Source organism: Corvus kubaryi, unplaced genomic scaffold (assembly GCF_017639235.1).
Source record: "Corvus kubaryi isolate FWS band 111438036 unplaced genomic scaffold, C.kubaryi_AGA036_p1.0 132, whole genome shotgun sequence".
NCBI classification, from domain to species: Eukaryota; Metazoa; Chordata; class Aves; order Passeriformes; family Corvidae; genus Corvus; species Corvus kubaryi.
The window spans coordinates 4,595,827-4,623,237 of record NW_024580666.1 but is presented as its reverse complement, the minus strand read 5'-3'; the positions used below and the strand labels follow the sequence as shown (position 1 = coordinate 4,623,237).

The window sequence follows — 27,411 nt, the reverse complement described above, 5'->3', positions numbered from 1 at the left end:
AATTTCTCACCGTTTGAAAACCCTGCTGGGCTCCTTGCCATGTTGCCAAATAATTGAAGCTCTGTTAAGCTGTCGAAAACTCTACCAACAGTAGCTGCACAACAAATGCATTAATGCATTTTAAACACTGGCTTTCTTTTTTCTTCTTTTTTTTTTTAAATTCTTATTGATTTGGTAGCGCTTTCTCTGAGCAAGTCTGCCCTAAAAGTGATTCAGAACTAGAAGTTAAGCCTGCTGAGAGCCTGCTCAGATCTGAATCTCACATGGAATGGACGTGGGGAGGATTCCCAGAATCAACCAAGGTAAATTTCTTTAATGTCTCTAGCTTTGTAACTGAGTTTTGGCATATTTAAGACTGCCCTAGGAGAGGATTGGAAATCTGCTGCTGTTGTTCAGAAAGATACGGCTGAAATGGGGAAGTAGCAGCCCCTTGTGGCAGGCAGAGGGAGTCAGCTTTGTTGAGTTCAAAACCTGCTCAGCAAAGTAATCCCAGAAAACCTAGCAGTGAAAGTCTGACTTTTTTAAATTTTTAGTTAAAACCTGAAGGAAACAACTTTAGAAATTAATTTTCTTTACTGTAGAGTAAGTTTTAGTTCATTCCAGAGGAACTGTAGCCTAGATAAGAATAAATTTGGTATCTAACAGAGGCCCTGAGACATCTGCACTTAAGCTTTGTCCTTGCTGTGGTTTGGTCAAGTCAACACTTCCTCTATGCCAGTTTCTTTACTGGACTTGTAAATTAGCTCATGAAAATTCTTTTGCAGGGAACTTTGCTAATATGGTGGGACATGTTTTATGTTGCTGAAATACTTGTTTAAATTATTTACTGGTTTACTTGTGACCAGAACTTGTACCACAAGTATAAACTTAGTGTTTAGAACAGAATAAAACTAACAGGTGAAGTGAAAGGATTGACTAGACTTTTGCTTTCCAGATAAGTAAGAAAGAAAAACTGGAGCATTGCAGAACAGCTACCATTACTCCATCAGAGAAGACTCATTTTAGGGTCATCCTCAGCTCTGATGAAGTTGAAGATGATGATGATGTGAAAGATTCTGTCTGTACAGTACTGAAACCTGAGCCAAGAACTCATCCTCTGCTTAAGCAGATGGATGTTAAAGACTCTCTTGCTTCTGCAATCGTAGAACCACAAGTTCCATTGCCATTGGATGGTGATCATCATTCCAGAACATTGGTGGATCCTTTACCAGAAACAAAGCCAACAGCCAAAACTGACTCTCCTTCAAAAAAGAAAGGTATGGAATAAAGCTCTTGATTCTTGCCTTCAGTGTGATCTACCAAACTTGAGGTCATAGTGGAAAAAGTATAAATATGCCTTTTCAGTTTTCCCTATTTAAAATTTTATCTGACTAAAATTATAATGAAACTCTGGAACTTACAAATCATGCAAGTAAGTCTGAATCTTCCATGATTATGTTTGTATTTAACGTGTCTGGGTAACTTCATTTTAGTAATCTTAATTTTTAAAATTAACAGGGGTGCACAAGCGAAGTCATCATCAAGGCCCTGATGATATTTACTTGGATGACCTAAAGGCTTTGGAACCAGAAGTTGCAGCACTCTACTTTCCCAAAAGGTAATTTTGAAGTAAAATGCTGTAAATCTGGGGTAATTCTGCAGTTGCATTACCAGAGTCATTACATTTATTATTTATGCACCAGTTCTGATAAAAAGAATCGCACTTCATGTTTCTAGGCTTTTGTGAAGTAATCAGTACTAATCTCATTGTGAAAATTCTAGTTTGACAAGAAACACATTGAAAGATCACATGGGAGGTGACTACTGAGAGTTACCTCTTTGTGGAACCTCTGTGTTCTGCAGACACAGAGGGGAGTGCATTGAAACTGCACTTGTGTCAGTACTCTTGTTTAGCCGTATTGTGGACTTTGCAGTGGATCAAAGTAGTAACTCTAGCCTTAAATGACAGTGTGACTTTTTTTTATGTCATTTTTCTTTTCTGTTGTACTTTTTCCAACAGACAATGTTCTGAAAACACCAAAAGCAGTGCCCTATTTTTCCTTTTTCTTACTTTACAACTTTCTGGTAAAAATTGAGGAGCACAGTATTCTGCAGAAGCTGAATGTAGAGGATGTTTTCTTAATTTAAATCCAATTTAGGCAAGAAATGTAATTATTGCCCAGTTTAGTGTAATGTTAGGAGAACTGGAAACAGTCTGCCAATATTTTGAAGGGTTGGTGTGGGTGTGTGTCTGGGTTTTTTGTTTGGTTGGGTTTAAATTTATGTTATGAAATGCTGTAAAAATGCAAAAGCAAGATTTTTTTTTTTTTTTTTTTGAGTAATCATGTAGGGTGTTCTGTAACCTAAAATCTGTACATTTTTTTTAAAGTAAAATACTTTTCACTTTCCTTTAGTGATTCTGATCCTGGCTTCAGGCAGTGGACAGAGTCAGATACCCTTTCTGGTTCCCAGTCACCCCAGTCAGTGGGAAGTGCTGCTGCTGATAGTGGTACAGAGTGCATGTCTGATTCTGCTATGGACTTGCCTGATGTTACGCTTTCGCTTTGTGGAGGTCTCAATGAAAATGGAGAGATTTCTAAAGGTATGTGAAAGACTAAAGCATAAAGGGGAATAGAGCTCAGGCAGCTAAACAAATGAAGTGGCTTGAATGCTCTGATTTCCTCCTCACAAAACTTCAGCTTGTTACTATGCTCACGTTGAGAAAAGGGGATAGAAAATCTTCGTTTTTCTAAAATTCACAAGCATTTGCTAAGCAGAGATAGCAGAATTTAACCTCAGATAAATCAAGAACACTTGATGTCTTGAGAAGCTTTCTGTCTCCTTTTTCGTACTATATATTGTTTATCTGACCAACTACATTGATTTCTGGCTGCAAGTCCTTGTTTAGACCTATATAAATCTTAACAATTCATCTTCTTTCCAATTGCCTGATTTTTCTTCTTTTTCAGTTTTTTTCAAGTGATAAAAAAACCCCTCTGTGTTGGACTATTTTTTATGCTCTTCTTCTTCTGTCCTAAATGATTGTTAACCTCTAGATTGTTATCAGCTGACTATTCTCTTTTAATGCTTTAGCTTGTTTAATATTGAAGTCATATGTATTTTTGAGGGAGCTTTTAGGAGCATAAAATCTTCATGGACATGTACTGCAGTGTTTTCATATTACTTTTTTAAATGGTCATCCAGTCTCTTAATACATTTAGTGAAATTTAGGTGCTTATTAATAAAAACTCAGGACTGTTCTCGTGGTAACATGGTAGTAATACTGGATTTGATTAGAAAAAAAGGATGTCTTGATTGTAGAGTCTTACACTAAATCATGGATTTCGGCAAACATGTATAGAAACTAGTTATGAAAATGCTAGTTAGTGATAGTAGTTTTTCAAACCTGAAAAGCTGATATCACCCTTTCCCCTCTTCTTTTAGTGTAGAATGTAGGCCCCTTACCTGCCATCACAATTTTTGAAGAAAACTTGTCTAGACAAGCATGGCTTTCTTTTTCCAACCTTTGGACTGAATTAGTTCCTCCTTATCCTTCCTCTTCTAATTTCCTAATGCTCTTTACTGTGACTGTTGAAGTGGTACAAGGCTTTTTCTGTAGGGAGGAGGCAGTCACAGGATCCTTGACAGGTAGGCCACATTAGCCCATCTTCAGTGATGCTGCAAGATCAGCAGAGACTCTGAAATGACAAGAGGGTTTTCCTAGATATAGACTAATCAGACATCTTGGGATTTTTTATTATTATTTTCTAATTAAAATCTCTTTCTATTGCAGAAAAATTCATGGAACATATTATTACTTATCATGAATTTGCTGAAAACCCTGGACTCATAGACAATCCTAATTTGGTAATACGGATTTATAACAGGTAAATTCTCTGTGTCATGTAACTAGGTCATAGAAAATCCCATTTCAGATCTTGTCTCTGAAGTGAGCACATTTCTCAGCTTCTATTGCAATTTGTGTGTAAATCTGTTTGAACCAAAGATTTGCATTAAATTTAGCTTTAGCTTAAGTGAGATTTTTTTTCTGCAATTGCCACTGATGTTGAATTGTATATATTAAAATGACTTTGCTTGCAGAAAATGTTAATATTAGTGGTTTGGCAGCAAATACATATTTTCATCAACACAAGGGCAAGTTTTCATGCTGGTATTTATTGATCTGTAGTCAGATTTTGTAATATCTTACCAAAAACGTGTTTTAAAACAGGTATTATAACTGGGCATTGGCTGCTCCGATGATTCTGAGTTTGCAGGTGTTCCAGAAGAGTTTGCCTAAGGTAAATAGATAAATGCATACTTTCTTTGAAAATTTTGTATGTAGTAACACCTGATTATCTCTTTGTTTTTCTATACAAATTAAAAATACGTCTAATTTTTCAGGCCACTGTTGAGTCTTGGGTCAAAGAAAAGATGCCAAAGAAGTCTGGACGGTGGTGGTTCTGGCGCAAGAAAGAAAGCATGACTAAGCAGGTGGCTGAGACCTACTGTGATTTTTTTTTTTTTCTGTTAGGCGTTAAAAGATGAAAAAAGGTGTTAAAAGGTTAGGTGTTAAAAGATGAAAAAATTATAATTTGTCAGCAGTACCTCAAAACAGCGCTCATATAGCTCAGTGTCACTGATGGCCAGCTAAGAGGTTGCATAGCTGTAGCTGCATCTGTTCATTTAGATTCAGACTGCATCATTGTCTGGTGTTACTAGTTTCTTCAACAAAATTTACTGTATTCAGCTGTTGTACATTATTCTTTAAAGTCTTTCTTCTAAGCCATAAGCAGTTATCAAAGCTACTCTTCAATCACTGCAGTATGTTTTAGGAATATACACACAAATAAATATGTATGTGCTGTACTGCATAATAGTTAAGCTGAGACACCCCATTTTAGTCTAAATCAAGCTTTCTTAACCTTGAGTATGGGCCTTAAACTTGCCCACAAAAAAGCGATTTATAAGCTTAAAAGATTGACAGCTCCTTTAATGCTAAATTCATTGTGTTAATCTAGTAGTTCTCAATTTCTGGCACACAGTTTTGTTTCCTGAAATAATGAAAAGCTTTAATAGATAATTTCTTCATAAGCATCCTTTTGTTAAATAATTTTTAGAACTTATTATGTAGAATGGATGGTTCTGAGACTTAATATAGTTTATGTACTACTTTGGTAGCTGTTTTTCACTTGGATTGGTTTAAAATGCTTAAAATGTCAATATGTTCTTTATTATCGTGTTGCTTTAGATACCAGAGGCAAAAGAGGGGAAAACTGAGACGCAAAGAGCAAATGAACTACCAGCAACTATAAAAGAGCAAGTTAATAGTAGGTGTGTTCCTGTCTGAAGACTTACTTGTGGACCGAATTGTATCTTCTTTTCCTTTTTTTTTCATTTCTTTTGGAATGAAGAATTCAGTATTAATGTACTGTGGGAAAAAACATTTTCCTGTAAGCTACTGAAGAGGAACCAGATGTGTATAGCAAACAATTCAGCAAAATAATGTGGCAGCAAACATTGTAGGAACTACAAATACACTACAATTATTTCCTAAATCCTATTGTGTTTACTTCTTAAATCATAACATAACTGACAGAACAAATACGTACCTGGTAACCTTTATCAATGGGCCACTGCTCTGTAAATACAGTGATACTGTTTCTGATAGACTTTGTAATACTTTTTTTCTTTTGTGAAAGCCTAATATTGTATCAATAATTTGAACCACGTGGAATTTTTTGTAACATGACATAATTGAAACAATAAAATAATACTAATCACAGTGCACATGTTGCCCAAGTTGTCGTAGACAGCTGTCAGTGCTTTGCACAAAACTCTCCCGTTCTGGGATATTTATTATGCATATTCATATTCTCCCGTGATTTTGCAAAGATACTTGTGAACACTGGTGTCTTAAAGATTTAAAGAACTAAATATATTGTGATGTAATACTTAAGAGAAACTTAATGCTGCTTTTAATCTTCAAATCTCTAATGAACAGGAAAGTAAGTCTGTGAATAACCTTAAAAGGTGAGCAACTTCACTAACTTATCACCCACAGTTTAAATGACGTAGTAACTGAGGCAGCTTTTTTAAAAACAAAGCACTGCTACCCATTCAGTGTCTCTTTTCATCTGCAGTTTACCTAATTCATCAGCACAGTATTAGTGACCACTTGACACGGTGTCTTTACTAAACCCATCGTGTGTGGAGCCAGCTAGGAATAGTCATGTTTAGAGCTCCACCAGTACTGGCATTACAAGTCTTACTTGCTTACTGGCTTGTACTGGCTTTTATCTGGGCATTCATTAGGCCATGGACTTCCTTAATCTGTGCTATCAGGTAGTAGCAAATCCTCAACGTAAGCAGAAATTACTCTGGCATAAGCATCTTACTCTATTGAAGGATTTTATGTAGCTTACATTTATTCTGATTGATGTCATGTTAGGCCTCCAGAGGATGATTCTTCTAGTGATGAAGCATCCCAGGAGTTGAAGGAATCCCTGAAAATGGATTCTGCCCCAGCAGAGCATCCACCCCATGGGAATGTTACATCTTATAAGAAGTCACTTAGACTGTCTTCGGACCAAATAGTAAGTGACATGCCTGTCTTGTGCATTGGATGCTTCATAACCCTTAAAAAAAAAAAATCTTCAAAAAGAAATTTAAAGTGTATTTCTGTGAAAAGAGTAGGCAGCTGCAGGGAATTTTTGATAATTTTTTCTTCTGCTGTGTTTTTTTAAGAATCTGTTAGATTAAAAACCAGTAATTTCTTACAAAGTTCTGTAATCAGTTATATTAACATGTTGCCAAAAAAGTGACATTGTTTGCTTCTGCAATTTGGATATCCTGGGATATGCACATCTGTGTAACAACATACATTTTAAATTGGTGTGCACTGTGGTCTAACTTACAAGTTAGTTCTGCTGCTGTCTAAATGTATGATTTTCATCAGGAAGAATTTGATGAAAGCCTTCACTGAGTAGGAAATACTGTCGTATCCTATGGTAAACTGGGAGTTCAATTTCAGAATGCTGCAGTTCTACTGTAATAGCACGAATTAAAGTGGCAGAGTGTGAAATATCTGCTGCTGTAGTCAGTATAAGAACTGTGGACATGCACATGAACCAAGCCTGCAACAGACTTTGACAGCAAAACTGTGCCAGTGTTAAACCATGGTTCAGTTTTTGATGAGTTAATCAAAATACACAAGGAAGAGTATATGACCCATTTTGTGCAGCTCATTTATGATCCTAAAATCATAAAATAAAAATTTTAGAGGGAGGGCAACTTATATTTTCAATTATTTTTATTTTTTCTGCAGGCAAAGTTGAAGCTCAGAGATGGCCCTAATGATGTTGTATTTAGTATTACAACCCAGTATCAAGGGACTTGCCGTTGTGCAGGAACAATATACCTCTGGAACTGGAATGATAAAATCATCATATCAGACATTGATGGAACAATAACCAAGTAAGTATCTTAGGGGATTTTCTTTCTTTTCTTTGTTGTTTGTTTTTTTTTTCCTAATCTTACTTTACTGATCCTATCCTGCTTTTCAAAACAAGGTAAAGGAACTTTATTTAAGACAAATACTAAAGGAAGTTCATTAACAATCTTACTTTGATTTTCATTTGTACTTGCCTTTAAAGCAAACTAGAAAATGTATTTTAAAAGAATAATACCAAGATGATAATGTTTGCCACGTGATTGTTCCCTCATTAGACTTCTCCAGGTTTAGCACCCATAGGTTAACTTGGAACTGACTTGTGTTGTATGACCTCACTAATTGCTCTGTCTGGACTAGTTATTAGTTCTCTTTTTAAATAGTATGGACCTTCTACACAAATATTTCTGTAAATACTCTTTATAAATTGTATGTTTGTTAGTGTTTGTCTTTAACAAAACTCATATACCATGTGTCAGGTACCTTTGATTCTCCTTTTAGGTCTGATGCTTTGGGACATATCCTCCCTCAGTTTGGCAAGGACTGGACTCATCAGGGCATTGCAAAACTCTATCATTCCATAAATGAGTGAGTATACAATCTATGAAACAATTAGGATTTTCTGGAATATGGGAATTAATGTACAGGTAATTGGATAGTTGTTAAAAATTACGCAGTTTATTAAAATGTGTTGGTCGAAGTGCTGCAAGTGAGCTACTTCTCTCATACACAAATGTAACTAAATTCTTTCCACAGATACACACTTTACAGGAATGCAAGCCATCACTTACTAGTTCCCTTCTCAGACATTTTGTTCTGCATTTTAGCTTTTAGAAACGGTGTGTAATATTTTCATGAATACAAAAGAGAATAGAAATAATTTCTCAAACATGCACACCTGTTTTCCACCAACTCAGGTTGGTCACAAAGCCTTTCAGAAACATGGTATGGCATAAATTTAAAACCTAAATAGTGTCCTTCCAGTGTATAAGTGTTTTCTGGTTTAATGGGTTTGCTCCCAAAGCCAGGTGAATGCTCCATAGGTTAGATTTTATGTTCTGGAACAATTTATTACTGGCACAAAGGGTAGGTTGGTGACCAGGGTCAAGTTTTCTGTCATTTTGTTGCATTTCTGACATAAGCCAATGTAGTACAGTAGAACAATGGAAAAGTAATGCAGCAAATCAGCAATTTCCCCTTCCTCTCTCTGGATTAGTCAAATGAATGTGTTCACCTTGTGATCTGCAAGGACCTGCAGACGCAGCCCATGTGCCCTTCCCCTTGCAGCTACAGTGAGGTGTTTGCTTTCTTCAAAAGTGTCGTAAACTGCACCTTTATAAATGTACTGTTCCTCTAAGAGGTACATAGCCCTATAATATTTGTGTCCAATAACTTAGGGCAGAATAAACCTACATACTTCCTTACCTTTCAGATGTGGTCCTTTGTCTAGCAAACTTTTTTCAAAAACGCAGTGATTCCAGAAATAATACTTGCTTACTGAGGACAATCAACTGTTAGAAACTTCAGGATTAATTTAAAATAATCAACTTCTATCTTTTTTTTTTTTTTTTTAGTAGTCTTTCTTTCCACAAAAATATTTTGGGGTCTGTATTGTTGGCCTTCATGTGGCCCCTCGTGATTCATGGGAGATAATACGAATGTTTATGTTTTGTTTGGGTGGCTTGGGGTGGGTTTCCTTGTTTATTCAGTGCATAATAGAAGAGCAGTTTTGGAATTGTTTGCCAAACTCAGTCAAGTCTTTGAAAATGCACATAAACACTCAAGCCTTTTGTGCATGCAGTAACTGTATACAAATCTGTGTGACAGATGAACATACAGAGTCTGCAAGAAGAATTTAGGGGCTTAATGAATGCTTGTTGTTATCCATCCTTCACTCTGCACTGCAAATTCTGCCAACAACCTGAAAGAGACAGGAGATCTGGCACCCGTTATTTTGTGATGCAGATAATTTAAATAATTGCTGTCATCCTACAGCTGAGCTGAAAGAAGCTGAATAAAACCAATGTGACACTTACTGAAACACAGTCTAGTCCGTCTAATGGTGTCATCTGAGTATTACTATCCCTATTCTGTTTGCACTTCCTGTTTCTCAGTTTTGGTTGTGTATTTAAACTGCTACATGCCTTGCAGATTCTTTTAAGAATAGAAAAGTCTTTCCTTGTGTGTGTGCAGAGCTCTGCAGCAATTCAGTACCTAAACTGGTGCCTCTGGACGTTGCTATAATCGTGTACTTACCCTTGCAAAGAAACTTTGGCAGGAATATGAACTAAGTTGGTAATTTTTTTTCTAGAAATGGCTACAAGTTCCTGTACTGTTCTGCCCGTGCCATTGGGATGGCAGATATCACCAGAGGATACCTGCACTGGGTGAATGACAAAGGAACAATTCTCCCCAGGGGCCCTCTCATGTTGTCCCCCAGCAGTTTGTTTTCTGCCTTTCATAGGTAAGCATGTGGGATTTCTTGTATCAGTTCACTCCTCATTTCAGAGAAAGAGTAAATTAAAAATATTTGGCATTACAGCTATAATGAAACGTTCCGTTCTGGACTATATTTGCTACTGAGACTTGATGTCCCTCTAGTGATCATTTAAAAACTCTGTTTCATCTGAATTTCACTTGTATACTTCTGTTCCTGTGGGCACATTGGAAGTGGCTACAAAACACAACATATCAGTCCAAGAGGAACTTGTTTTCCCTTCATTCATCTAGTCCATGACTGATGACTATTAGGTTCTGTTTATATTAGTACACTTCTGTCTTTTCAAGTATACCTGCAAGGGTTGCAGTGCAGTGCTACTACACGGTAGAGAGAAAAGAAAACAAAGCGGGCAGTACAGACTGTCACGTGAAGTGATCTTGTGGACGTGGGAGTGCTTCATGTACAGCTACTTAAAAAACAGGATGGGAGTGTAGATATGGTTCAACTCAGTTGATCTTTTGGACCAGCCATAGTCTACCTGTTCTTGATGGGAGGAGCTAATGATGGAAAAGTGTTGGGGGTTTTTTGTTTGTTTGTGAAGGAGGTTTTGTTTGTTGGGGTTTTTTGTTTATTTGGTTTTTATTTTGTCATGGATAGCAATGACAGCAACTTCCATTAATGTCATGGACCTTACTTTTGTAAGACAGGAGTTGTAACAAGCTTATGTGTACTTGATTAGATCTTCTGATTCAGATAGTCAGCTACAAAAAAGCAGTTCACAACTGCATTCACAGCTAGGAATTCCTTCCCATTTCTACTTAGCCTATGCACAGTATTCACCTGTTTCTTTTTACTGTGGATGTTGGAAAAGAGGGAATGTTTGATTGTTTCTTGTATTGTTCTTGGAGAGCTACTTAGCACTGTCTATACAACTACCAGTGCTAGCAACAGGAAGCAATGAGAATATAAATATCAGATAAATGGGGTAAGGAGGATACCTTCTATCAAATCATGATTTAGAATTTGACTGTTGAAATTTTATTTTAGGGAAGTAATAGAAAAGAAGCCTGAAAAGTTCAAAATTGAATGTTTGAATGATATCAAGAATTTGTTTGCTCCCAGTAAACAGCCTTTCTATGCTGCTTTTGGAAACAGGCCCAATGTAAGTGCCCCTTTCTAACTGAAGGGTTAAAATGTATGTACTTGAGAAGCAAAACAAACAGGCTTTTCTTTTTGTGTTTATGAAAATTTGAATATGGAAGCAGGACACTGCTGCTTCTATGGGTTTGATCAGGAAAAACCACATGCAGATACCTTAAATAAAAGTTGCTACAACTGCTTATATGACAAAGGTTACAAAGATGCATTAGTATTCTCAGAGTTTTGTTAAATATGTGGCACCTTTGCAAATTCTTTTGAAGTATTTTAACTGCTTTATCACCTAAGGGTATTAATTCAGTGCTTCATGGTGTTGAATCCCTTTTACGTATCGTTCCTGTATTTTCTCTGCAGCTCAGTACTTCTGTAATTGAGTGAGAGAAAGAGGGGTATTGTAAGAAGAATATTGTCACCAGGAGTGGTGTTGTGTGGTATAGACTTTGTGCACGTTTGTGGTCCCAGGCTTGGGAACAGGAATTAAGTGTTTGGAGGCAGGGGGAATATTTTGTTAAAGTGTGCATGTGTATGTTTTGGGGGTGGGGTTTTTTTTACTGTTGTTCAGGGACCTTTTTTTTAAGAAGCAGATTTACTGTAGCCTTTTTGGATCAGCTTTTGTCATTCTTTTGATAAATTGCTTGTTAGATCACATTCAATAAGGAAATGTTGAAGCATGTACTTGTGTTGGTGCTTTTTGCAGGACGTATATGCCTACATGCAAGTGGGAGTTCCAGACTGCAGAATATTTACTGTGAATCCAAAGGGTGAACTGATCCAAGAACAGACTAAGGGAAACAAATCTTCGTAAGCCCATTTTTGTTATTTCAGCCAAAGACAGTGTTTAGGAATGAGATTATGAAATAATTGCATTTATGACCATCACCCCCTGTTACATATGACATGTGCAAAGCCTTACTCGCCAGGGACTTACAGCTTTGGGTACTTGACTGAAATTTTTCAAGATGAAAACTGGCAAAATAAAGTTGAAAATAGCTTCTGCAGTCATGGGGCTTTATTTGACTAGAACTTTCTGGTCTAGATTTCTAAAGCTGCTTTTGGCTACAGCTGAACAGTAGCTAGACTGCTAAATAATGGTCTTTCTTCTTCTTTAATACAGGTATTACAGACTAAGTGAGCTTGTGGAATATGTGTTCCCATTGATTAATAAAGAACAGAGTTCTGCATTTCCATGCCCAGAATTCAGCTCTTTTTGCTACTGGAGAGAGCCTCTTCCTGAACTTAACATGGATGACCTGGCCTGAAAAGTACTTCTCACCAGAAGAAGGAATTTCATATTCAGCTACTCAGCTTCAGTTTAAATGTGAAGAACTTTCTTAATGAAGATGTTAATTTATATATTGGTACCGTAAGTCTTACTAAAGAAATCACTTTAATTTCATTGGTTTAAAACAAAGAAAATGCAAAGCTACTGTCTTACTTTTTGTGGGAGGGTGTGTGGATTTTTGTGTTTGTTTGTTTATTGCTTATTATTATATACCTGTTCTAAGGCACTTGAGATTGACCTGTCATTGATGGTCATGGTACCCAAGTGCTTCTGGGCAACTAAATGCTGAGGTAAAATATGACTTTGCATTTTCATCATTACAGACCTTACTGTAAACATAGATTATTCTTTTTTAAGTTGTCCTAAGTATATTTTCTAAAATGAAGCCAAAAAGTGTATGGAAACTGCCAAATAGAATGTCAGACCTATTAATGAAAAACGTGGTTTAATGTTCAAATGGTCAATTAGGCCATTTTTGAAAGAAGCCAGAGTCTAAGACAACTGTGCTCTTTCTCAGCTAGAATACAGAAAATGTATAGCCCTTACTAGCCTGACAGATTCTGAAGACATAAAATTCCTCTTTAAATGTTAATATGCCTTTTGTTACATGTACAAGACTGAGCTTGTACAAATCACACTCAAACTAACTCTGCTTATTATGTCTTGGGGTTTTTTACACACAACGCTTAAACTATTTCATGAGCTTGTTAAAATGAAAGTTGTCTTCAGACACTTGTATGGCTTTTGTTGTTTTCAGGCTGTGCTGCATCATGTTAAATTTTCATCAAGAAAAATCTTGGAACATTTCTGTAAGAGTTGGGGAACTGGCATTTTTATTTCCTTTTTCCGCACAGAGATAATGTGTATGTGTGTGTATGCTGTGTAGGCCAGTAAAATGTATGTACAGATTATATTCAGGGAATTGTAATACTAAAAAAAAATTATGTATTTAATTTTTTAATTGTCTACTGCAGGTCTTTCCAGAGTTCTGTATTGCAGGTTTTCAGTAGCTGGAACAAAATACAACTCAGTCGTGAGATTCCAGCTGTCAGAATGGTTAAATGCTGTAGAGCAGAATAAAACCTTTTTTTTTTTTTTTTTTTTTTTTTAATGTTTTGGGTTATTCACAAACATCATGCTGGTCATTCCTCAGGTTCCAATCAGAGCCTGTGAACAAATTACGTTCCAATTCTGGTATTTATCAGCTATAAAAGCAGCTAATTGTTCTTTCTCCAAGAGTACTTGAAGGCAAAGGTGGCTGCTTTTTAAGTTGAATTAGTACATTTAACTTCTTTTGGACAAAACTATGGTGAGAATGTATCATTTCACCAGCCCAGAGGGCTTAAGGACTACAGTCATATTTAAACATCATTTAAACACCAGTCCTGGGCTTTCTGGGTAAAGCCTTTCCTGTCACTCACTCCTTTAGTGAGTTCCTGGGGCCATGTGTTAAAGATCCTTCCGGGGCAGCATCCAGAATTTGCATGGACTCTGGGGCAAGTTCTTCCCTGTACTCAGCTCCCGGTGGGAGCAGGGCAGAGCGAGTGCTCTCTGGCAGGCGTCTCTATGGCTGCCTGCTCCGTCCTGCGCTGGGCTGCCCCTCTGGGAACAGCTGGGCCAGACCCTCCTGCTTCAGCTCATGTGTGCTGCACGCAGGCAGGGAGCTCACTCGGTTTTACTACCTGCAAAAGAGTACATTTAGAGGATTTTACGTCCCTCTAGGAGTATTTTTTTCTCCATTGTCAGGCTGAGAGTTTTAACCCACAGTTCTGATGTAACACCAGCTAACTCTGGACAATTGGTGTGCTGCTCGGGGAGGAGCATTTTTAAATCACTATATAAATGAAATTTTTTTTTCCCCCATTATAAAATTCTAGTGTATTCCTGTATTTATAAAACACTGGATAAAGAGTGGAAGCAAGCAAAATCAATCTGGAATCTCTTTCAGAGCAGGAGAAGGAGAGTGGGATAAAAAAAATACCTGTCACGGTGTGTCGTGCATGTCAGTGAACTGAAAGGCATCCTCATTTTTATACTGTGAGAAAAATACTTTCTGTGGTTCTTGGTTACTAATCTACTCAGTGTTTAAGTGGATTTCACAGGATTCAATTCAAAGGATATTTTATTGCTTTTTTCTTGTATTTTTTTTGTAATGTCAAAAGCTTGCAAACATCATTCCATGTATTTTTTTTTGCTTTTCTTACTTTTTATTCAATAGGTTTCATTAGAAACAAAAATTTTCATGATCACCAAGTGCTTTGAATATCAATGTGATTTGAGCTTTTAAGTCACTTAAATACTTAAAAATTAATAAATAAGAATCCAACGTAATAAAGTATTTTAATTACAAGATTAAATATTCTATCTAAAGATTCTATTTTGCAGAAAGGGAGTGAAGCAGCCTTTCCTAAAACATTCCTTTTGTGGATGTCAAAATTTTCTTTACTATGCTTAAGTCTACTCTTGGTAGCCCTGGTATTACACAGCTTTTCTAAAGATAAAAGCACTTCATGAAATTATGATGAGTTCCCAAGTGGAACAGATTGTTACCAAGGTTTGGCTGTGTCTTTTTTGGTTAATATTTTTTTTCCACTAGTCTTATTTTTTTTTCTTCAACTCCCTTCATCTTTTTAGACAGTCATAAAGATAAAATGTGGATTTCAAAGTGGAGACTTGAGTAAATAGGAAGCATGGAGAAATAGTATTGGGTGTACCTCCAAATACATGTACTTTCAGCTGGTATGAAAATGGGGGTTGTGTGAGTTGTGTAGAGAGCTCCTCATTCTGCTGACATGTCATTTTGCATTGTAGGAGTGTCCAAAAGGTTGCTTAATTTAAAAAAATTGATTTTTTTTTCTCTGTAACAGCTACAGTTTTATATTTTTTTTTTGATAAAATGTAAATGTTGTCGAGTCTTTCTGACATGAGTAGGGCGGGGAGCTTGGTTTTTCTAAATCTAGCTTGTATTTGAAGCGTCTCAGATTGTTTGTTAACCCTGTTTCGGGACAGAATATGGGGCCTGTTGTTGCGTACCTGTGTTCTTGGGGCTGCTGGGCACTTTACTGACTCTAGAGCAGACATCTCATTGCTGTCAAACTGGGCTTGTGCCACAATATCAGTGTGGAGTGGGGTAAATAAGAATTATGCATTAGCCTGTCCTTTTGTTACCTTAGTGGAGAGAAGTGGCCTGAAACTAATGTTTGAGAACAAGTTGTGCTGTACTGATGTAAAATTAGCGCAAGCTACATCATTCTTTCTGTGAAAGAGGAACTTCTAAGTGTGCCTGGCTGTGGGCACACGCACACCCCTGTTAAGACTGTGTTGTTGAAGATGCAGATCCTCTTAGCGTTGGAACCCCTCAAAGGCTGAGTCAATGACACCTGTCTGGGAGTAAATAAGGAACATTGCAATTCAAGACTTGTTAGTGACTTGGACATTACCCATTTCTATAATGATTCAAAGATCAGCAGTTTTAAGGGTACGCATTTCTGGATTTTTTTTTTTTTTTTTTTAATTTACTGTACCAAGCATGTTTGTACTTCAAAAGATTGGGCTTTCATTCCCAACAGTATACAAGTGCATGTGCAATCTTGGCTCATGTCTTATTACCCTTCTGTCATCAGTATATGCCTTCCAAAACCCTTTTTTTTCTTTTCAACTGGAAAAGTTTAACACTTGTGTCAACTCTGTTATGGAACTTCTGAAGCAAACTCTGAATCCGTTTATGGTAAATGCAGAAAAGATGAGCTTTCATGTTAATGTTTCATGCAAGTATTTTAGAAAATGCTGTCATATGAATGAGTTGTTTAAATGACTGTAATGCAAATTCCTAATGAAACATCACAGATAGATAGTGAATTTGAGATGCCTTTAAAGTGTCACTGTTGCCTGAAGAAATTTTAGTTTCCAGAGTTAAAATTTGCTAAATAGAATGGAATTATTTGGGACTTTTTTTACAGTGTTAATTCCTTCCAGATGAAAGTTAAAATGTTGTTTATTTTGAGGGTGGGAAAACTCTCTTCAGTCATTTGTTTCATTTTTATCTTGAAGATGTGGAATACTTGATTGTTAAGCAACCCAATCACTAATAAGGTAGTGTGTTTAAAATGTCAAATCTGTGATCATACCAATACAGTGGTTTTTGTTAAGACTGGACTGTCTTGGGTACAGCAACCCACACTTCAGTGCAATGTTTATTGGTGTTCGGAACAATGTTATCACAATAAAAACAGATTTAAAGTGAAAATTCTCTTTCCTTTGTGTTTGGTAATACCTTTATTGTAGTGCTGATCGAGTAAATGTGGGGCTATTAAAATTGCATTTATATTTAACATGGAATTCAGGTTGGTCTTCTAAGGACTACAGTACATTTGCATTCTTTCACGCTTGATTTACTTTTTTTCAGAGTATTTATACAGCTGATAAAAAATTGCTGTCATCAAGATTAACCTGTGTGCCAGTACCAATCCTGGGTTACAACTATAATGAAAAGCAAACATGCACTTGGTAATATAAAATATCAGGTAACAGAGGCACGACCTGGGAATGTAGAAGCTGCCTTGAAGAAAATGTTATAACTGCAGTTTGAGCTCTTGTAAATCTGCCCTAATTTGGAGATTTATCCTATTTCCATCAAAGTTAACTTTTCCCTTTCAAGGGAAAGAGTATTGTCTTCCACAGCAGTTGTTAAATAGTTTGAGGCTAATATTGTGAGGCTGTCTTGGAAAAGGGGCCTCAGGCTTTCAGTAGAAATTGATTTTCCTGGTCTCTTGGTGCTCGTGGTAAATGCAACCAACTAGCAACCTCTCTAGAGAACCTGAGTGTTCAGTCACATTGTGACACATCTGCATGAAAAGGTCAGTGATGCTGTGCCTTTTGGTCCTTCTGTGGTGGTACTGGTGTTTTATCAGCTCCTGTGTTCCTGCTGGGTTTCCCCCATGACTGTGCTCGCACACTGCGCTCACTCCTCACCCCACACTCTCCTCACTGCCCATTTTCACACGTTGCTCTCACTGCTTCTTTGGTGCTGCAGTGAGTGACTGTGCCAGTGCAAGCAAGAGAAGGGTGGTGTGTCCTGTGTATGCCAAATGTTTGGACCTGTTGTGAAAACATTTCTGAGCTGCCCTTGTTTCTCCTGTGTCCATCTTACCCTAATGCACTCCTACTAGGGTGGTCTTGTTTTTGGTGGATGGATTTTCTGTCTTGGAGCAACTGGCTTAGATGTGTGAAGAGCAGAACCACAGTTTCCAGGAACAGGCACTTCCCTCTGTGCAGGACACTGCCTGGAGTTATGTCATACAATTGGTGCACTGCGGGCCTGCAGGCCTGCACTGTTTTGGTGGGAAATACATGTATGCTCCCACTTGCTGCCAGCTGAGCTCTCGTACCAGTGGTGAGGTGAGCAGGGAGTCAGCTCAGAAGGGTTTTCTGAGCAGATGTCCCACATGCTGCACGCATTCAGAGCTTTGCAGGTTTCACTGTTGGGCACAGCAAGGGTTTGTCAGGGTCCTCTGCCTGGCAGGGGTGGCCACTTCTGTGCAGTGTTTCCTAAGCAGTCCCTTGCTGCTTTTCCTCCTTTCCCTTAAATTAATCAAACCCATAATGGTGTTTCTGTCCCACTTGAGAGCTGGTGCACCTCCTGTTTTCTTTCTGGTCATGTCTTTCAGTCAACCTTTCTTTGCCTTCTCTTTTTAATTCATCTTCCTACCTTGCCGGTCTCTAATCTTAAATTCCCCACCTCTGATGATACTTCATGTGTCTGTGCTCTAGTAGTGACAAGCAACAGCCTGAACTGCTCAGCCTAGAACTGGCTGAAGGGCAGGGCTCAAAGGGTTGTGGCGAAAGGGACTGCTTCTGGCTGCTGCTGCGTGACCAGTGGTGCTCCTCTGGGCTCAGTTCTAGGGCTAGTTCTGTTCAATATATTTATCAATATATTTATCAATGTATTTATCATTCTGGCTGCAGGAGCCAAATGCACCATTTGCAAGTTTGCTGATTATGCCAAATTGGGAGGTGCTGCTCACTCCGGAGGGACAAGGCCTTGCAGAGAGATCTAGATGGATTGGAGCTTTGGGCACATCTGCTTGCAATGCCGTCCTGGTTTGGGAATGGTATTCCCCAATTTCATGTTCCCACTGAAATACCCCAGACCACTGAGCTTTCTCACCCCTCCTCCAGCTCCTTCCCTTCCCTTGTGGAGGGCTGGAAATGAGAGCTGGAGGCACACAGAGACAGAGATCACAGGTTGAGATAAGAACAATTTACTAGAAACAGCAATGAAATAAGAAACAGTAACAACAGCAAAATGACCAGCAGAGTGTACAATTCACATGTGCTTGCTCACCTCTGCTGTAACACTTAACTCTGTCCCTACCAGAACCAGGACAAATGCAAAGGCCAGTGATTGGTAAAAATGAACAAACAAACAATAAAAACATCCAACCAACCAACAACCCTGAAAAATCCCCAAAGTGTTTCTGGAACCTCTTGTGTGTAAGGCAGCCAAGTGCACTCCCCACATGCCATTGGACCCTTCCTTTTCCCTGGAACCCACCCTGGTTTCCCCATGCTCTTGAACTTCAAGCTGCTTTGATAGACCACAAAGAAGGGTGTCCCACCAGGGCCTTAGGAATGGCTGGCTGCCCAGTCTCTCAGTCACTGGGAAATATACCACATGCCAGCAGAATGGACAGAGGGGAATGCAGCCCCGGGGTGGTCTGTGCAGCTGCTCAGCACTCCCGGGCATGGACAGCCCGTGCTCCATCTGCTTGTGAAGCACACACAGCCTTGCTGCAGTGGCCGGCTGAGCCCTGCAGATGCCAGGTCCTGAGCCTGTGGGCTCTGCCCACTGCCATGCTGGGGGAGTGGAGGGGCCATCTCAGGATCCCCAAGCCTGTCAGTGTTTAAGAGGCATTTGGCCAATGCCCTTGACAACATGCTTTCGCTTTTGTCTGGCCCTGAACTGGTCAGGCACTACTTGTTGTAGGTCCCTTGCAACTGAAATGTTATCTTTGCCAGGAATCAGGGCAGTGACCGAGACAATAAGATAGACAAGAATTGTGTTGGCAGAATTTCTATGTACTGGAAAGCCTATGTAACAGTGCTTGACACTGAATAAACATTTAAAATATACATGCAAGCTTGACTGAGAAGCCAGAAATTGCAGTTCTAAAGGCAGTGGAGAAGAGAGCAAAAATTTTGGCTTACAGTGCTGCTGTTTTCCCTGGAACGCAAAAGAGCATTGAAGCATGACACAAGAGGTAGGCTTTATTTGGACATATCTGCAGTTGTTTTCTGTCATACAGTTCTCTTTATGTTGCTGGGTATTACTCTCTCTCCCCATTTGAGATTATTTTATATATATATATATATATATATATATATATATATATATATGCATGAATATATGTATAGACATGCACACCAAAGCATAATTTGAAATGCACTGTTCCTTTTGCTGAAAAATTGTAGTAATGTTCCTTTTTTCACAATTGGGACAGGAAAATAAATGCCAAAACCTGCTTATGCAGTAACATGTTACAAGATGTTGTTTGAAGTCTCCCATATACCCAAAGAATTGGCAGAGCTGCTGTTCTGCATCTCAAGTCTGCCGGGTACATTGCAAAAAGGTTGTGTTGGCTGGAGCACAAGTCTGTCTTGTGATGGCAGGAGACTGCCCCCAGGTATTCCTGGTAGCTGAATGATTTGAACTCTGTGCCATTACCCAGAAGCAGCCAGCAACCTGCAGAGCAAGTCTCAGTGGAGTGCACATTCCTCCCATCTCCAAGCTGAGACCATAAATGCATTTCTGGTTTTAGTGAAACAGACCCATAACCACTAGTGGGCTGTCATGCAAGGACTTACCTAATCAGCAATCACTTCCAAATGCATGCTGTATTGTCAGGAAACAGTTCAATCCTGATTTGAATATCCCAACTGCAGTTGGGGAGCCCTTTACCTTGCATTCCCAGTGCATTTTAAAGCTGCATGGGGTGGTGATGGGCATGTTGTTTCAAGTTGCTTTCTTATGCTTTCCACCTACAGCTTGCTTGACTGTTTGCAATTTTTCTTTGGGCCAGTTGGCTACACCAAACCAACTAGAGTCTCAGTGACACTGCACAAAGTTGCTGCAACTAACCTGGTGTACACTGAAAGGAAATGTGATAGAATACCACAGAAAATCCTCATTGCTTTGAGTGTTCTCAAAGTGGACAGTAGAAATGTTTTTGCTGTCTCAGAGGTCTTAATGGCAAAGCAATGAGGTAGAATTTTTTTAATACTTTTTGCAGTGAAAATTGGCATTCCTGCTTTGCTGCAGTCGTTCCTGGGGATATGACTGATTTGTATGCCACATTGGGGCTCTAGGATATGCTTGCCACATTTGGCCAGAGCCAAGTCTCTCTGGCTGTCAGCATGCTGGCTTGGCTTCAGATATTCTGCTGCTAAAGCCCTGCCTCTGGGAATTCAACTGTCTCACAAGTGATATTGCCCTGGGGACTCACCTGGTTTGGATATTTGCAGTCCCTGGGGAGCCACAGTGCTTCGTGCCTGGCTGAGGGACTGTCAGACACTCATCTGCCTGCACAGCTTCACCTGGTAGGGTTTGGGTTTCTTCCTGTTTTGATGTCAAATTAGAGCACCTGGCCCAATAGATACTGTATTGTCTAAGAGTCTTGCAATTCTCACATGCCTTACTAAACTACCTACAAAGCAGTCTAAAAGGTAGCACTGTGATCTATGAAACAGGCACCAGTCCTGTCTTAGAGCTCCCACCTACTGGATTTTTTTTAAGGCTTTCTCAGTTAACAGATGCTTCCCATTTGAGCTTGTGGATGCTCCTGGATGTGGCAGTCAAATCATAAACCCACAGTGAGAAATGTTCCTTTCAGTGCAGGTATTTCTGTGTTCTGCTGCTGATTCTCACCAAAGATGTAAATGCTCCATCAACAGGCTCAGGGTATTGTGGAGCAGGGCTCTTGCTCTTTCCTTTGAAGCTGGGCTGTTCTGTGTGGAGCCAACCCTTGTCAGGCCTTTGCATGCATTTGTGCTTGAATCTCTTCCAGCTGCTGCATTATTAATATTTTATACAAGCACTGACTGGAGCAGAGACCAACTCAGGTTCCATCCTCCCTCTCCCTATTCATGGGAAATATCTGTACATCCCTGTGGTCTTCCCAGCTGGGTCAATATTCCACCTTGTAAGCTCCAGGAAAATAACCTCATTAGGAGGAACCGAGCCACCTACTCTGATTACAGCAATTACCAAGGAAGTGCAAATTAAGGGTCAAGTCCCCCTCAACAAAGGCGGGAATCTTAGACAGAGGTTCCTTGTAAAAGGTCATAGCTTTAGCCACCCACACTGCCAGACATGAATGGGAAGCTACCCCTGAAAGGTCTAAAGGTGTCCTCAAAATAAGCTGCTGGGATTGTGCCCTGCTGTGACACAATTTAGGGAATGCTCCATAGCAGGGTACAAATATCAGTTATGCTGCATTATGAGGGCTTAAACTATCCCAGCACTGCAGCAGCAGATCCTGGTCTAAAGGGAAACTTTCTCGTAGAAGATGGCCCTGTCCCATCAGCAGAACTGGGCTTGTGAAGATTTGTGGGTTGGATTTTGAAATCTCCTGGAGCAGTTAGGTAATAATTACATAATTGATACAACTTCTGCAACTCTTAGCTCTAAACTTGCCCTGCTGATTCTTAAAAATTTCTCACTTGGAGGGAGGTGGGACAAAAAAGTTGTGTTTGCCAGCTAGGTCTCCCTAAGCACTCAGCTCATTTTGTTTGTTTCCATGAGTCATTTTTAGAACAGGCAACAATAATCTTGAGTCACACGTAGTCTGGAGCCAACTTCTTAGACAACACAGCTTTCTTGAGGAGAGTGAAAAATATCCTGAAAGGAAAAGTGCTTCTCTGGCTTTTGTTCGTAACAAGAAATTAAGTTTTTAAAACAAAAAAAAAAAAAAAGCATATGATATGCTTGGCTTTTGAAAACACAGAAAACAACCCTTCCTCTCTGTCCGTACAATTCTGAGACCTAGAAAGGCATGGGACAGAAAGGACAAAAGAAAGCTAAGCCCCCCTTGAAGAAGCGTGCAGTTGCTGACTGCATGAAAATGCACAGGTCCAGGAAAATGCAGGGAAATGAGGCGGAGGCGGCTCCTCCTATCAGGAGTGCAAGTTCACTGTACATCTTTGGCTACTGACTGCCAGCTGCTCTGACAGAAACAGCCTTCCTGCTACAAACACAGCCAGCCCTAGCTTCTGCTTATCTCTAACACCGTCATTTTGAAAATCAGGTGCCAAGAGATCTTCCCAAACCAGGCAGGTGCTTTAAAACTCCACTCACCGTTTCCTTCCTGTGCCCACAACTCCCCCAGTGCAACCCTAGCTGCCCTAGGACTGACTCAGAGGTCCTCTGTGGACAGAAAGTTTTTTCTGCCTGCTTTTTTTAAAAGCAGTTCAGCTTCCAGGATGTGATAGTTTGTTGTGGGAAGGCCCCATCTCATTGCCTGGAAACACAATTGTTAGGGAGCATCTGTTCCAAAACTAAGTAACAAAAGCACAAGTCTTCCTCTGATCTTCTCAGATGGGAAGGGCTTCAGCTAAATATACTGTGCTGCTCTACAGCACAGGGAGTTCTTCCCTCACCTAAAAAAATTGTTTGTTCTGAGGCTACAAACAGCTGTTCTGCATTTGTAATAAGGACAATACACTACACAAACCACTATGATAAATACAACTCTGTGTGGCATGAACAGACTATTGAAAAGATTAGTTGATATAAAGAATGTACAGGTGACAAACGTATGTACATGTGAAAAATGAATGTACAGTCCTGCTCTCAGTTAAATGTGGCTGGATTTGTTTTCAGCCACAAAAGTGATCAAAATGCTAACTCCTAAGAGCCAAAGCATCGCTTTTATTACCTCCACTGAGAAGTGGCTAGTGTGAGAAGTAAAATACTGCTGCCTAAATTGTGTTTATCTGTTTAAGCTAAGGAAGCTGCTCTATCCATATAAACAGATGCTGAGTGTTAAAACAAACCTCATTCAAAAGCACCAATGCAGGAGGCTGTCACAAGGACTCTGGCAGGCAGTTGGTTTGTGCATTTGACAATATTGACTAAAAACACTATTTTCCTTTATAGACCATTTTTTCTCTGATTTGTCTTCTACCATGCACTGAAGACAAAAACTTCCCTTCTAATGCAAGTACTGCTGGAGTACCAGAAACAAACTCTATAAAATTTTTTAAACTTTTCAAAATCACCATTTTTCTGGCTAAGCAATGATGATTCTGGTTTATCTGACCTGTTTTATTAATTTCCAGGAGCAAGCTTTAATCTCAAGAGCATCATGAATAACCAATCATCTTTTTTACTCTATAAATAGACAATAACTGTTCTAAATCTTTCAGTAGTAGCAACTGCACCTTGAGCTCACATCTGCCCAGCGGCAAGCTGAGGCAAGTTTCTCCCTATGCTGCTGCTTCCACCTGACTGAATCACTCAGCTTGTCTCCTAGCATTGTGTTTGGCTCTTAAAGGCAAAAAAGAAACCTGATGCAGATGAATATAATTTTGCTTTGCACCACAATGGTTTGCAATTGCACTGAAAACTGATTATGCCAACACACGTTATTAAATAATACAAGGAGTAAAAAGTCATCAACCATATCCACTACAATTTCACTTTCTTGGCTCTGCTTTACTGAAAACATGAAAATAGCTGACCACAACTGTAAACTTGAGTGAAGATGTAAACTTTGATACACTAGGGACAGTTTGAAAAACTAGGGAAGATATTGCAAAGGCAATTTAATGGGGAACAGCAGGAGCACAATGGAGAAGTATCTATTGAGAACATACTTGTTTAAACAGTTGTTCTGCTTGTACAGGTAAGCAAGGGCTTGGGAAGGAGTTCATTTAGCTACAAAAATGTGACTTTTGTAGCTATCTCTGGAAAAAAGGGACAAGGAAAAGGTTTCTGTATAGACTATAAACCCATCACTGAAATCAAATATATAAACTGAATATATTAAAGCTTTGAATTTTATTACACTTAAGTTCTTCTGAATATCTTACCCTTCTGCCCTGTTCAAGGTAAACCTAAACATGAGAAATGGAAGGATAAAGGAGAACTCCACTAAACGTGGAGTACATTTCGTCAGAGTCTGTGTAGGCCAGCTTGCCTCCCGTTACAACAACATTTACTTCATCTCCTGCTTTGAGGTGAAGAACAAGGTGGAACGTCCCAGGACCACCACAGGTCTGTTTCCCCGAGTAGGGTTTGTGATACTCCAGCAGTTCCCTTCTGTACCCAGCAGTGTGGAGCTGAGCCACACTGGCGTTGGAGACGGACAGCACCGCTTCTACGTACTCATCCCTCTCCGGGGCCAGCACGGCCGTGATCAGGTAGCGCCCTTCATACGGTGATGTGAAAATGCCTGTAGAAGAGAGACAGACTGGGCTCAGCACAGTAACTCACAGTGGGGACACCTGACTGCTCTAAGCACAATGACAAACATAAAGCCACATGGGTCACCCACTGCTACGTACACGTAACTGCAACAAGGTCAGCCTGGGCAGGGGACCAGCTGATTGAAGTCATGAAGGCAAACGCCCACCTAACACCTCAGTGCTTGAGAAGGAGGCAGCCCTCACTTAGGGCCCTTGGGGAGGCAGTATGAGAACCTCCCTCCTCCTCTCCTCTCCTCCAGGTGACCCAGCCACAGTGAAGTGGATTAGTAAGGAACCTCACCTCTGCTACTTGGGCTCAGCTGGCCTCAGGTGGGCTGAGGATGCACAAGCAGCTGTGTAGTGGTGAGCTGGGCCTCAGTAGTACTGGGCAGTCGTGGAAAACCAGCCGTGGCAAAGCGTCTGCCTGTCCACACCCACAGCAAGCTTTTACCCCAGTGTGTCTGGCTTAGATGGACTTCGTTCAGTGTGCCAGCAAGGCCTGAGGTATCATGGAACACTGGTAACCCATGCTACTGCCTGTCTAGCATGTCTGTGGCTCCATTCTTTGGCTGTTACCTGTATTGGGGTTATAGTAGTCCCCGTCATTCACAAGCACTTTGTTGAAGTGAACCACGCCAACATCGCTGGAGAAAGGCTTTTGTGTGAGCCCAGCAGAAAATGACACCAGAGAGGGCACAGCAGCAGAGGCAGGTCCTGAAATGGATAACAACGCAAGTCAGAGTCACATCAGGATGACAACACAGCCTTTTCCCTACGATGCTTTATAATCCAATGTCTCTGTTCCTGCACATACTCCACTTGGACTAATCCTGCCACTTGCAGGATGCCAGAATTAGCAGAACAAAAATTGCTGGCCCAGGCCCCAGGTGTCTCACCATAAAATTTATGGAGCACCATAAAGTTCCTGCCTTGGCCACAGGTTTTTTTGGGTTTTTTTTCCCTTCTAAGGAATGGCTTGTAAATGCTGGCAGTGGAAATCCTACCACCTTTCAATTCAACAATGCTTCTGCCAAAGACTTTCTTCAGGACGGAGGCTGACTTCCAAAATCTCCACTCTCCATCACTATCACAATGGCCATAGGAATGCTAAAGATTATAGCTCGTGCCAGCTTTCCTTGTCATGTTGAGAAGCTGTGCACGGCTTAGATTTCCCACTTCCTCTGCCAAAGTATAGTGAAAATGGCTATAAGAATATATAGCACTTCAGTATTAATGCAAAGAGAACCTCTTGTCTCTCTCCAGCACTTCTCTTTTGGGGGACTTTTCACTTCACAATTTTTTCTTCTCTCATCAGATCAAACAGACACTTAGGTATTTTATAGTGGCTATCCAGTTACTAGATAAACACTGCTGTTAGACTGGGCTGGATGAAATATAATTTGGACAATTAAGACAAATTTTTACTTTTAACAGACTGACTTAATGGCAAGTGTGCAGTGCTCAACCACTTACTAGTCCCATTCTAGTTACATTCCCTTTAAACATTTTCCTTAAGGCAGTACACGCTGCTAGAAGTAGTCAATTCTTGCTGCTTTGTCTGGGCAAGTAGCTAAACAACAAATGCCCTGAAGTCATCCACAGCTGCTGTTTCACCCTGCTCCTTCTGCCTTCCTTAAAATTAATGTTTGGCCTCTCCCTCTCAGAGATGCCAATCAGCAACAAATGCAACATTCATCAAATCATTGAGCATCTCGAATTGAAAGAGACTCACAAGGATCATTTAAGTCCAACTCCTGGCCCTGCACAGGACACCCCAGCAATCACACCTTATGTCTGAGGGCATTGTCCAAACTCTTCTTGAACTCTGTCAGGCTTGGTGCTGTTCCCACTTCCCTGGGGAGCCTGTTCCAGCACCCAACCACCCTCTGGGTGAAGAACCTTTTCCTGAAATCCAATCCAATTCAGATGATATTGATTAAAAGTTTAAAAAGTCACATAATCCAAAATGTGGACATACAAATGTTCTGCTATCCATTGTTTTTCTGAATAACTCAGCTGGGGCAGGGGGGAGGAGAAGGCAAAGGGGAAGACATGCCTGCAACTTCAGAACTGGCAAATAACTACACTGATCTCCCTCAGGGGCTGGTAACCAGCTGCCTCATTATCTTTGGAAATCTTCCTATTTAGCATTTGGTCTCATGCTCAGCAGATAGACAGAAGCCCTTTTTCATTACTCCTACCTGCCAGTGTGCCTGCAGGTGCTCCTGTAAGCTAAAATGATGTTATTTGAAAAGAGCAAAATTAGTTGCAGAAAGTCTACTTACCTAAACAGCTTCTGTGGAGCTCCACCACCTTAACACAACGCTACTTACAGAAAGCTCCTCTCAGCTTATCTTGAGACTCAAATTAATTGAAAACACACCTCAACTTGTTGGCTCACTCAGAAGGTGTCTATCCCCTGCAGTCACACTGCACAAATGGAACAAACCATGTGTTGCCTGCCCAGAAACACTGCCAGCTTTGGAGCAGCTACAGTCCTGTTTGGGTTGGTGTCATCTGAATAAAGGAGTGACTCCTGCCCTGGCTCTCCATGGCTTCCTTCAAGATTTTCCTTCACTAATTGCTAGAATAGTGTCCTGGGTTGCAGTGTATTCTATTACCATCCTCAGGAGCCGTTGA

The 27,411-nt window shown here is 39.9% G+C and overlaps 2 protein-coding genes across 5 annotated transcripts in view; one reads left to right on the top strand and one right to left on the bottom strand.

Annotated features, from left to right (window-relative positions):
• LPIN2 (lipin 2) overlaps positions 1-16,555 on the top strand; it is a 44,957-nt gene extending 28,402 nt beyond the window's left edge. For 3 of the 4 annotated variants that reach the window (XM_042030512.1, XM_042030501.1, XM_042030491.1), the window contains exons 6-20: positions 179-302; positions 935-1,256; positions 1,498-1,597; positions 2,394-2,581; positions 3,773-3,866; positions 4,211-4,280; positions 4,384-4,473; positions 5,231-5,313; positions 6,431-6,575; positions 7,307-7,455; positions 7,931-8,017; positions 9,741-9,893; positions 10,917-11,031; positions 11,725-11,828; positions 12,142-16,555. In XM_042030512.1, coding sequence (XP_041886446.1) covers positions 179-302; positions 935-1,256; positions 1,498-1,597; positions 2,394-2,581; positions 3,773-3,866; positions 4,211-4,280; positions 4,384-4,473; positions 5,231-5,313; positions 6,431-6,575; positions 7,307-7,455; positions 7,931-8,017; positions 9,741-9,893; positions 10,917-11,031; positions 11,725-11,828; positions 12,142-12,286 — 1,969 coding nt within the window. In that variant the 3' untranslated portion in view covers positions 12,287-16,555. The remainder of the gene's footprint in view (positions 1-178; positions 303-934; positions 1,257-1,497; positions 1,598-2,393; positions 2,582-3,772; positions 3,867-4,210; positions 4,281-4,383; positions 4,474-5,230; positions 5,314-6,430; positions 6,576-7,306; positions 7,456-7,930; positions 8,018-9,740; positions 9,894-10,916; positions 11,032-11,724; positions 11,829-12,141) is intronic. The other variant, XM_042030521.1, reaches the window with a different exon arrangement.
• A 1,998-nt stretch (positions 16,556-18,553) lies between these two features.
• The window catches only part of EMILIN2 (elastin microfibril interfacer 2), a 37,467-nt gene continuing 28,609 nt past the window's right edge, over positions 18,554-27,411 (bottom strand). The window contains exons 7-8 of the mRNA XM_042030476.1: positions 25,348-25,485; positions 18,554-24,758 (exon numbers count right to left, since the gene is read on the bottom strand). Of these exons, the coding sequence (XP_041886410.1) occupies positions 24,421-24,758; positions 25,348-25,485 (476 nt within the window). The 3' untranslated portion in view covers positions 18,554-24,420. The remainder of the gene's footprint in view (positions 24,759-25,347; positions 25,486-27,411) is intronic.